Source organism: Uloborus diversus, chromosome 4 (assembly GCF_026930045.1).
Source record: "Uloborus diversus isolate 005 chromosome 4, Udiv.v.3.1, whole genome shotgun sequence".
NCBI lineage: Eukaryota > Metazoa > Arthropoda > Arachnida > Araneae > Uloboridae > Uloborus > Uloborus diversus.
Window position 1 is genome coordinate 110429629 of NC_072734.1, and position 12626 is coordinate 110442254.

The 12626-nt window shown below is 31.7% G+C and overlaps 2 protein-coding genes across 3 annotated transcripts in view; one reads left to right on the plus strand and one right to left on the minus strand.

The window, feature by feature from the left end:
- The window catches only part of LOC129221355 (Ig-like and fibronectin type-III domain-containing protein 1), a 159725-nt gene extending 156411 nt beyond the window's left edge, over positions 1-3314 (plus strand). The window contains exons 28-29 of one of the 2 annotated variants that reach the window (XR_008580499.1): positions 1-133; positions 1402-1524. Coding sequence is in view for 1 of the 2 variants with exons in the window: in XM_054855826.1 (XP_054711801.1) it covers positions 1-69 (69 nt within the window). In the remaining variant the exon portion in view is untranslated. The other variant, XM_054855826.1, reaches the window with a different exon arrangement.
- The window catches only part of LOC129221356 (sentrin-specific protease 8-like), a 26841-nt gene continuing 16486 nt past the window's right edge, over positions 2272-12626 (minus strand). The window contains exon 3 of the mRNA XM_054855827.1: positions 2272-4837. Coding sequence (XP_054711802.1) covers positions 4054-4710 — 657 coding nt within the window. The 5' untranslated portion in view covers positions 4711-4837 and the 3' untranslated portion in view covers positions 2272-4053. The remainder of the gene's footprint in view (positions 4838-12626) is intronic.

Below are 12626 nucleotides of genomic sequence, written 5' to 3' on the forward strand. Positions count from 1 at the left end.
CAAAACTCCACGCCTGCAGCTCAAACAGAACAATCAAATGGTGATGCAAAAAGAGAAACCTCAGCATGAATGTAGTCAAGCAAGCCATTATGCCATGTACAGTATCAACTGCAACTTTGCCATTATTTTCTGTGTGAGGAAATGAACTCTTTCTTCTAATAATAAAACATAGAAATACAGTAAAATCAGCTGAAATGCAACAACAAAAAAAACTGTGTTAATATTTGAGGAATTCAGCTGCCAAAACAAAGACAAACTGGTGAAGATGATCTCTTTAAAGAAGTTACTGGGCATGGACACTAAAGTCGTAATTTTTACTGTTAAATGGTTAGAAATATACTTACGGAAAAACTGTACAATAGAATGGCATACATGTCAAAAGAGAATTTTAAAAACTGAATTTGAGGAATATTTAAAAAGTGGAACTAATTGGGTGAAAATGTAATTGACTCTATACCAATCATTGAACAAAAATTTATGAATTTTAAACACGATTTTAAATGTAATAAATATGTCTCTAAAGCATTCCATTGTATCAATCAATTTCTGGGGAAATTTTTACTATCTGATGGATTAGCTTGATTTCAACAGAATAAATCTTTGGTAAGGTGAGAAATATTTCAAGAAATTCCAGAAATATAAATATATGTCTGTATACTTAATTATATATATGAATACCGAAATAAAATGGAATTGGAAGGGGTAAATTAGAACTAAATTAAAACTGTCACAAGATCACTGCTAAAATTAAGGTGTCGTTAAGCCTACTTTACAACCAAAATATTTTCACAACATTTAAAAAATTAAAATTCAAAACTGATTCCCGTAATTTTGGATCTCATGGACTCTTCCCAATTGATGGCGAACGCAAACCGTTATTGAAGTTAAGATTTTAATACAATTTTAAATAAAAAAGTGATAAGTAGTTGTCAAATGTTGCACAACAGCTAAAATTTGTAGAATTTTTTTCCCCCCCCGACACAGTGAATTTTGTCTTTGCTAAATATCATTTTCCTTCTATGCTTACAATAAAATATTTTAAATATATACTTCGTGTTATCTAGCAGAAAAGTATTATTTCTATTTAATAGAACTAAATAAAACTTTGACTTAAAATATGGCATCCAGATTCTTTATTTAGATGGCTAGAAAACATACCATCATGCCTCGATAAAAATTATTTCTAGTACAGCTCAAAATATTCTACTTTTATTCAAGATTAATCTTGTAAAATAAACAATAAGCTTATGTTCAAAAATATTTTTAAAAAAATCTTAAAAGTACCAAAAGAAACCCAAATTTTTGATGAAAACATTATTTCAGATAAGTTAATTATCTGCAAATGCATTTACATTGTCTGACCACTAATGTGATGGAAAAAACTAAACATCAATGTTACAGGTGGAAATGGATGAATATTTAGTTTGCAGGGATGCCAACTTTTGCAGATGTTTGCTAAATTAAGCAGATTCATTGAAAAGAACAAAACACGTGCATCAATCACTTTCCTCTTCCTTCAGATAGCTGGATGTTTGTCAATTCCAAAGCAACTGTGGAGAGACAGTTTACTATATTCTTTAACATTTGTGCATCTGTCTTACTTAATGTTATCTTATGATATTCTATAATAATTGAGGCATATATTATGCTTTATTGAAACAAAACTCAAGAATTTTTTTGCTGTTAAAATATACTTCTTTAAAATATGAGCAAAATCAAATTCTATTTGGTGAGCAAAAGGGGTAAAGGAAAGAATTCTTTAGTCACCAATGGTCAGTAGTGATAATTTCACTAGTAGCCCTTTTTACACAATAATTTGTTAATATAGCTAAGTATGTAAATTAATGTAAGTAGTATATTTCAAGTACATGAAGGCTGCATCTTGATTTTGGTGGAAAAAGATTACTTAATTCCTTTTGCACACTTGAAGGTTGTCAATTCTGTTTTTGATTTTCATTTAGTCCCCTTGTGACCAGTGGCAACTGCTAATTTTGTCCTTTATGACACACAATCAAACCTGAAAATGCAGGTTTCAAGTGCAGTGGCGTATTTACTTGGTCCTAATTGCGAGAGGCTCCCAGGATCATAGGCGCCCAGAAGAAAGTACAAAAATGTCTGATAGATATTTAACACAGGCATGTGATAGACATTCGGTCACCTAAAGTGCATTGCGATTGGCCCCTAAGCATGTAAATCCACCACTGTTCCAAGAGAATTTGTGAGCCATTTGAAATCATAAAAATAAAAACAATCATGATAATACAAAAAACATTCCAGTGAAAAACCAATTTTATTAGACTTAGGCTATGAAGAAATTAATCCAGAATTTGATTTCCAAAATGTATCACAAAACAGTTCAAACTTATTACTAAAATACAGTGTTTTTATAAAAGCAACAAATAAAAATGTAAATTAAACAAGACAATTAATACAGGACTTTCATAATTAAACAACCCAACTTAAAAGTTGTCTAGCGGGAAACTATTGCTCAAAAATTAACAAAATTTTGTGTACAACATATTGAAGGATGGGACTTTGTTTGATCAAATAAAAAAATAGTTCAGAACATAGTCAACATTTGAGGCGGATTTTTACGAGTTACATTTATTATGCATATGTTACAATGTATGTTTACGATGGTTTTAAAACAAATCTTACATCAAAACATGTTCAACATGATGGCTATCATTTTCGTCTACCTCCTGAAAACATGAGATAGCATGTTTTACAGGATACAGTAATATGCTCTGAGAAATGCTAAGAGCATGTCATGATATACCGTATTTAAGATCAGGTAACAATCGAGGATTATCACGATCTTCAAGATGTTTCAAACGCCTAAAAAGCTAAAAGTCACACGGGCCGAGGTTTGACGATCGGGAAGTAATGTTAAAAACACCCTTTGGCAGCGAAATTTTTAGCCTTTCTTTTTCTTCATTCAAACCAAGTCCCATCCCTTCATTACACTGTACATAAAATTTTGTTAATTTCTGAGCAATTGTTTCACCACTAGACAGCTCTAAAGCATGGTCGTTTCCCTGTGGACACCCTGTACATGTGACAGAAAATCTTGAGGAAAAAAATCTAGTCATTGAATAGTGTATGTAACAAATTCAAAATCCTTTGACAAATTTACAGTATATATGATATTATTCACTTTGTACATTTCTATTTGACTATGTTTGCAAATACAGTTTAATTTTGTAACATAATTCGTTCCAGTGTCTTGCTAGAAACTAATGTTCAATTTGTTGAAAATCTCTACAAAAATGTGTATACTCAACTGTAAATAAATATATTTTATTCCTAATATACTAAGTGTTTGCCTTTTTATTTCTCCTAAATGCATACATGCACCACTGTTGGTAAATCCTGAACAATATCTGAAAATTTAGAATGAATTTGGTTAGGAGAATTTCAATACATATAATAAAAAGTCAAATAAATTATATTGAATATTTTTCAAATTCATGTCACATAAAAAAAAATAAGATATTAAATTACCTGAACAAGGCAAAATTCTGCAACTGCTGGAGGAAATGTAGAGGTCATTTTTATAATTTTCACCGAAATTTTTCATTTCAAATATATTTTGTTATTAAATTAAGTTTAAAGTAAAAAAATTACAAATTAATACACCAAAGTTGAAGCATGTAAATGTTACAAGTATTCCATATCACACATAAAGCCAACGTTTTACTTACGTACGTAACATAGTGTTCACTTAAGAACTTAGTTGGGAAAAAATAATTCAAAGTAAGCAGGAATTCATTTAGTTTTAGTTTGAAGTTTGGTCTTATAATTGAATCACTGTGACAACACAAGAAAAATGAATGGAAAATATAATGTATAAGAACAGCACAAAATATATTACAAAAACATATCTGCAGCAAGAGCAAAATATTTAATTTTCTAGATATCCACAGAACTTATTTGTATTTTCTCAACTTTGAAAGCGAATTTTCAATTACAGTAAGTACCCTTGGTAAGAAGATCACAGAAAAGAAACAAATAAATTACGCAAGAAAAAACTATTAAAATGAAAAATCAACATTATTTTTTCAGGGAACGAATAATGTCTTTGATAAAATCTCGAGAATTTGAAACAACTTTTGAAGGCACGATTTCCGTTAGAGGTCTTGAGTCTTGGTGAATATATTTTCTACACAATCCGTCAGTGTTACAGATCACATGCATGCCACAATCATACGTATTATTCTGCTGAGTGCAGGTCATTTCCCGTATTACAGGCTGCTGTCCGAATGTTGAGGAACTCCTCAGAAAACTTCCCAAGATTTTAGCTAAATTCTCAGCTACTGATAAATTATAACTGCCTGGATAAGAATCGTAATGCTCGAATGCTTGATCTTGTGCATTATAAACTAGGAGGCTCCAGTGTGTCCCGCCTGGAACCGTTTGTGCCCTGCAGTCATTAACTGGAAGGAATACATATTGCTTTTTATCTAACTCAAGCTCTTCAATGGTTGACTTGACCTCTTCTGGAAGTCCAAATTTTAAGTACTGTACAACCTGAGGGCAAACAAACCCAAATTTGTCTTTATGCTTTTTATAAACATCATATTCCAAGTATTCAAACCAAAAGGCAATAATGTTATCATTGAGCCAATTTGGTGGATCTAACAATTCAACATCAGATTGTCGTAGCAGGCTGTTTTCATAGCTAACAACTACAGGGTCACAAGAAGACATGGTTTTTCCTATGGCGTGGGCTCAAATCAAATACCTAGTTTTGCCTCCAAATCGGGGTACATCCAAGCATCATCTTTTAAAGTCTCAGCTAAATGACGCAGGTTTTTTAAACGCAAGAGGTGAAGATCTGCAAAAAAAGGTAAATAATTTTCATTTAAGAAAGTTTCTATTTAAGAAATATTTTCAGTAAAAAGAAGATTCATAAATGACAAATATTAAAGAACATTGAAAAAGTTCAAGGGCAGATCCAAAAAGAGTCTGCATTTTCCAGGCCTAAACTTTTCCCACAACAGAAACAGATTTATCATCTAAAATTTCCCCCAATTGTACTTGCATCACATTTTACACCCTATCTAGAAATGACACAGTATACATTGAGTGAGTTTGATATGCCTTGTATGTATGAGTAGTCAAACTTGTTGTTAAAAAACAATTCAAAAATCATAAAAGGCTAACTCATAAAAAAAACAACAATCAGTTTAATAAATTCTTAAAGTGGAAAAATTTTTAAAAAACGCTTTTTTTTAATCATTTTCTTTAATTTTAAATTGTAGGCGAAAATTTATCCTGAACTTAGCTTTGATACTTGCACATGTTTTGCATCTGGTTAGGAAACACAGGTAATGAAGAAATTTTGAACAGATTCTGCAGTGGCGTAACCAGAAAAATCACTTTAGAAGGGGCACTTAAAATTTTTTCCTACATGGAAATTAACGTCAATCCGTCCATCATCTCTATATCTCTTTCGCAGACATTTTTTCAAACATATTTAAATATATCGTCGCCTCAGAGCAACAGTAAGATATCTAATCCCAGAAATAACACTAAGATATTGTACTTTTGCTCTGAGGTGATGATATACAATTTAATATGGAGAGAATGAGCAGATAAAACTTCTAGTTTTGGAAGGGGGTTGGTTAGTATGAGCATGTGAAAATAATGGGGGTCTGGAAAATTTTCAAATTTCCAGGTGTAAAAAAGTAATTTTGATGATCTTTGGTGATGTTAAGGAAAGGAAAGGTTTGGGAGCCCTTCTTTGAAATTTTTTGGAATAGAAGTCTCAAAACATGATTGTATACCATAATTGCTGAGGTTACAGAAAATAATGTTACTCGTGAATCGTCTGCCAACATCTTCCTTCCAATATTTCAAAATTGAAGTTCCAAAAATGCAATTATAAACAATCTTCAATGAGGTTACAAAAAAGGGGGTTCAAGGGCTTTCCTCCCACAATTTTTCGAACTTGAACTGCTAAAAGAGATTTTTTAATAAAATGATGTTATCGGGTTTGAGGTTCAGAAGTTCCAATTTTTTTCAATATTCTTTAGTTTTTCTTATTGAAATAACTTCAATATCCAAAGACATGTTCTTTTTCTTCTGTTCAGTAAGAAAGAATACATTCGAAAAACATTCAACTTAGCATGCTAAGGTGGGCATAGGCCTTGTGGGCCTCTCTGTGTGTGGATGCACCAGTGAGATGCCCTATACCTTATGAATCTTTCACTATTTATACTTATTTCGAGCGTAAATCTTTTAATACAAATGGAAATGTGATGACCAGCAGCAAGCTCTGGGCCCAGCTAGGCTGGTTTTACTCACACAAGAAAACGTAAAAACTGTTAGAGAGAATGAAATTTTACTACAAACACAAAAGTGACGACCAGCAACAGGCTCTCGACTCAGCTAGGTTGGTTCCTAGTCAATTAACAATCCCCAGTGAAGATCAATGGACCTCTTAAAACTATCTACTCCCTTGCTCATTACCACCTCTTCCAGTAAACTGTTCCAAGGTGCTAAAGTAATAATTTTTCCTAATATCCATGCTAGCCTGAGATTCAAATAGCTTAAAACAATGACCCCTTGTCCTGTTTTCAGTGCTAAACTTGAGCCCCATAACATCTTTCCTTTTAATAAATTTAAACAACTGAATCATGTCCCATCGGTCTCTTCTTTGCTCAAGACTGTACATTTTTAGCATTCTAAACCTGGAATCTTAATCTAAATGAGAAAGTCCACTTATTAGCCTTGTAGCCCGCCTTTGAACCTTTTCCAATACATTAATATCTTTCTTAAGATAAGGAGACCAAAACTGAGAAATTTTACTACAGAAAGTGAAGTTTACATAAGGTTACCGTTAACAAAGGTTACCCGTAAGGTTACCCGTTAACAAGAACATTTAAAGTACCTACACTCAACAGACACTTACACTTCACCCCAGCCAGCTATCTTCCCGACATTCAACACCCTCTTGCGGGTCTGCATTCCGCATGCGACCCTATGTTCCCATAGGATTCTAGTTGTATTTACTATATGCCGGACCTCCATGCGCTTGCACATTTCCGACATGTTATTCTGAATAACCCTGTATAAGCCCCTTTACTAGCCCTTCTTTGAACCCCTTCCAACAAAGAAATACCTTTCAAGAGATAAAGAGACCAAAACTGAACAGCATACTCCAAATGAGATCTTACTAAACTTTTACATAAAGGCAGAAAAGCCTTCTTAGAATTGTCAGATGTCACTGCGTAGAAATTTAAGAGAAAAGTTTGCATTTCTTTTATTAGTTTCAAGTATGAGACAGTAAAAATTTTCTTTAACTCAATTCCTAAAACCCCTATTTTGATATATTTTTTGATAAATTGGTTTTGTTTAAATTCATTAATTTTTTCAATCATTAAATTCCATTTTTGCTATATTTAGGGCATGGAAATAAGTGTACAAGTTATTATTTACAAGGTTCAGTCATTAGTCAGGCAGAAAAAGTTACAGATCTGGACGTCTTAATAGGTCAGGATTTAAAGCTTAGCTAACAGTGCAGCATAGCTAGTAACAAAACCAATGAGATGCTTTGGTTTATCAATAGATCTATTTCAAACAAATCTAAAGAAGTTCTTCTGCCCTTATACAGAAGTTTGGTAAGACCTCATTTGGAGTATGCTGCTCAGTTTTGGTCTCCTTATCTTAAGAAAGATATTAATGTATTGGAACGGGTTCAAAGGCAGGCTACAAGGCTAATAACAGGGTTCATTCTCTATTTGGATGAAAAAATTCCATGACTTTTCCAGGACTTTTCCATGACTTCATGAAAATTTTCATGACCTTGTTACACGAAGAGAATAGTACTATTTAATATCAAACTTGCGATTTTTTTTTTTTTTTTTTTTGGAAATGAGCATTAGGGTCATTCCATAGTGACTAACATAACATTCGCAGCTGATTTTCTTACTCTTTTTACCTACACCGGGAGTAAAAATAAATGTTTTTTGCTTTAATATGCAGATTTAAAATGTACAAAGTGACTATTTTTCATTTCTACCAAGAATTTAAAGCAAAATAAGCGCTGGCAGGTATTTTTTTTGCCAAAAAAGGCATCGTGACTAACGTAATATTTTTGCAACCCTGAGAAACAATGCTTATGTTACGAGGCAAATTTTTCTGAAAGTTACGCAGGCATTTAACATTGGCCTATATATTTGTAAGAGGTAAACAGTCTATATTTAAAAATATACTACAGATTTATTACACATAAATCTTTTTTGGCCCTTAATGGTGCGTTTACGAAAAACTGTGTGTGACTAACGTAACGTGACTAACGTAACCATCGGATAACAAGCAATGAATGCATATAAAAAACTTTTTGTAATTAATCTTTTGCTCTTATATTACTTTTACACTTTTTAGGAACCTCCTTTGCGTTGCATTATGGTTCTTTCTTTACTTTTTTTCTACATTAGTGTAAAAATTAAATGGAAGGATTCAGTTCAACTAACTCAATTTGAATGTGCGAAAAAAAAAAAAAAAATAAAAACTGCTTTTACAAACTGAATAATATTATTTTGGGCTAATTAAATCTTATATATATCTCTCTTTTAAAAAATTAACTTTATTCAAGTTGATAGTTTCGCCGAATTCTAATATTCTGCAGATTTACTAATTATCGTCATAAGAAACTCCTATTACTTTTCAATGGCATATTATTTTTCAAGGTTTACTAATTCATCGAACAAATAGTGTTGTGCATCCTTAATCAAAATGTAACATTGAAAAAAAATATTCAAACATTTTTGCAGAATGAATTTTATTTCCGGATATCACCGCAAATGTTTGAATTTCTAAATGATCATTCTTGCATTTTCTGTAATGTATGGCAGCAGTGCTTATTCTCAGTGTATCATGTAACATCTTCAAATGTTTTCCAACGAGCTGCCATTACTTCATTTTAATAATAGGTGGAGATGTGTTTTCTAAAAAATAGACGTTCTTCTTTGTTAAAAATGTCTTTCTATTTTCTTAATTATTTAGCTTGGATTCTTGCGTTGAATGCACGCACATTCAACAGAGTACTCATTTTGCTTCACTCACCCTTTTTTTTTTAATTATAATTCTTTAAATTGAAAGTATATTTTTAAAGACCTTTAAAAAAATATTTTTCTAAATAGACAGAAGGTCTACAATGTAATATTACTGACATTTTTCACCCTTTATAGTTTTTATCAATATAAAATGCCTACTTATTCAAAATTGTTCATGAAAATGTACATTAAATTAAATAAGTTTTAAATATTAGCAGTCATTTTTAAAATGTTATGTTAGTCACATTCAAACTGTTACGTTAGTCACACTAATTATTTTATATCTACTGATACAAAAATAAATATTTTGCACTTTTTAAGTAGATATGACATAGATGTAAGAAAATAAAAAGTGATGTTTGGTTCAATCATCTGGTTTAGTTTTTATGCAGAAAAAAGTTCATTTTCGTGACTAACGTAACGTAAATATTTTCAGTAAAATAGCCAAACTAATTAAAATACTTATCTTATAATGTATGCAAAAAGAACAGTCAATTTTATTGGGCCAACATCTAATCTTTTAGAATAAAAATAGTTCTTTTAAAAATTTGCAAAAACTTTTACGTTACACAAGAAAACTTAGACGCATGTTTTTAGCATATTTTAAGCCTTTTCTACAACCTCGCACGTTTAGAGCTAGAAGAAAATGACCGAATGAAATTTTTGCAAACTGTTCCTGGATTAATGTGCTAAAAAGTATGCTGAATGAAATGATAAGTCACAATTAGGGCTTTGCTGAAAAAAAAATTCTGAGGTTGAGGTTGACATTTCTATGGAATGACCCATTAGCAAAACTTTTATGTGAATGCCACTGCCTGATTGAAAAAATATCAGTGTACACCTAAAAAACTGAATTCTTACCTGTTTTCATCAGATAAGTTTAAGTTAAAACTACAGTGAATGATGCTTAAACATGGCGACTATTTTTTTTAAACAGGCAGAATGATAATGATTGGGGAAAAGGTTGAATGAATCATTACTAAGTTTCAATAAATTTGCTTCAAAAGTTGTCTTTTAATGTCAACTTGACAATTTTTTGGTTCTTTAAAATAAAGTCACATTCTTTAGTAAATTCATGTTTCTAAACCAGATATTTATTTTTAAAAAAAAACGTTTCATAGTAAATAAATCTTTTGATTTAAATGTACTTGTTTACTTATTTGTACATTTTCAAATGCATATATAAATTAATAGGTTCAGAAATTCCAGAACATGTTTGAATAATGACACTGAACGTACCAGTGGGTCGCATGGATTAGTTTTGCGGGCCGTATATTGGGCACTACTGTTATTGAGCATTAAAATTCCCTGATTTCTGTGTTCTATCGCCTGACCAAAGATTGTCCAAAACCTTCAACAAATTGAGATAAACTCTGATAAATCTTAAAATAAAGATTTAGGAGTGATGGAAACGAACTTGGATGCAATGTTTTTTGAGATCGTTCAATTTTCCTGTTTAACTAGCTTTCATGGTGCAATACTAAGTCACTCAAGATTTCTAATGAATTTTTTTTAGCTACTGTTACTTTTTTCCCAGAACATTTTTCCATGACTGAAAATAAATTTCCATGACTTAGACTGAAAATTTAAATTTTCCATGACTTTTCCAGGTCTGAAATTTGCTTATTTTTTTTCCATGACTTTCCAGGATTTCCATGACCCGTACGAACCCTGTAATAAATGGACTTTCTCATTTAGACAATTAAAATGAAAGATGTTAGGGGGCTGAAGTTTAGCACTGAAAATAGGACAAGGGGTCATTGTTTTAAGCTATTTAAATCTCAGGCTAACATGGATATTAGGAAAAATTATTACTTTAGCAGGGTAGTAGAACCTTGAAACAGCTTACCAGAAGAGGTGGTAATGAGCAAAGGAGTAGATAGTTTTAAGAGGGTCATTGATCTTCACTGGGGATTTTAAATTGACTAGGACCAGTCTAGCTGGGCCCAGAGCCTGTTGCTGGTCATCACTTTTGTATCTTTATACATAAAGGGCTAATCTCTGTCCGGATGTCCGGGGTAAACTTCAAAACTACTATACGGATTTTTACCATTTTTTCACCATAGATAGCTATATTATCAGGGAGCAACTTAGGCTATAATTTATTCCTTAAAAACTTAGATTTCAAAAGTTATGGTAGAAAATAGAAAAATTTTCATGCAATTTCCCCATGTTATGATCAAATATAAAACTAATTGTTATGAAAATTTGTTGCCCAACAACAGCAATATTTAAAGTAATCACAATAAAAATTTTGAATCAAGGCTTCTCCAGAGCAAGCATGACATTTATTGCTTTCTTAGGAGTTGCATCCTTATCTTTATACATAAAGGGCTACTTCTGTCCGGATGTCCGGCGTAAACTTCAAAACTACTGTGCGGATTTTTACCATTTCTTCACCATAGATAGCTACATTATCAGGGAGCAACTTATACTATAATTTATTGCTTAAAAGCTTAGTTTAAAAAGTTATGTTGGAAAACAGAAAATTTCATGTAATTTCCCCATGTTATGGTTAAACATAGAGTAAAGAAATATACATCGAGAGGCCTTATCTACGGTAAAAAGGAGATGAAATTGAAGCCGGAATTATGGGATACAGCGGTGCAATGATGAGCGGGGTTTTGATAACGTGATCGCTTCGCGAGTATAGCTTTCACCAGTTTCGCAAAGAAACCGTATAAAGTAGCTGGCGGATTAATTTGCATTTTAATTAATGTTTTAATGCAATTTTTAAAACGTGCTTCATATACTTGCAACAATGTCTAAGTTTAAATTAACGTCCAATTGAGATTCAGTAATGGAATGTTTTGAATCAAGATGTATCTTAAAATACTTAGCAAGAACCTAAGGATCTTGGGATACAGCGGTGCAACTTCCGGCTTCAATTTCTTAGTATAGCAGGGCCTCTCTATTTAATTTCTTTACTCTATGTGATTAAATATAAAACTCATTGTTACAAAAATTCGTTGCCAAACAACAGGAATATTAAAAGTAATCATAATGAAAATTTTGAATCAAGGCTTCTCCGGAGTAAACATGAGTTTAAAGTCATTTAAACATTTGGAAACTCTACTTTTCGCACTCTGAGGGAAACATAGTAGAGAGCTTTTTTTTTCTTTGTGTTGTGTGTGCTATTTACCAAGCGCACGGTTTTTTTTTTTTGTGATCTTTGGTTTTGTTAGTTCATATTTTGAAAATTCTTCAAGTTTTTATATGCTTAAATTCGTGCTTTTGTTTCTAAATGAATATTCGTTGGTCCTTTATACTTATTGCTACTTTACTTTTATAAGTAAGGAAGATGCTCGATTTTTAAGCACGTCAAAGCGGTATGTTTTGAGTTCTTTCAGTTAAAACATTAAATGAAAGAAAGTAGCGATTATTTCTTACAATTATTACTGACCCAGGCAACGCCGGGTATTTTTGCTAGTTTGTATTATATTTCCAGAATTATAATTTAGAATACAAATTCATACAGTATGAAAACTTAAGGCACTCAAAACAACAAAAACCAAACTCTCCTAGCAAGAATGAAATTAGAAAGTTCTACCACCAAAAATTTAA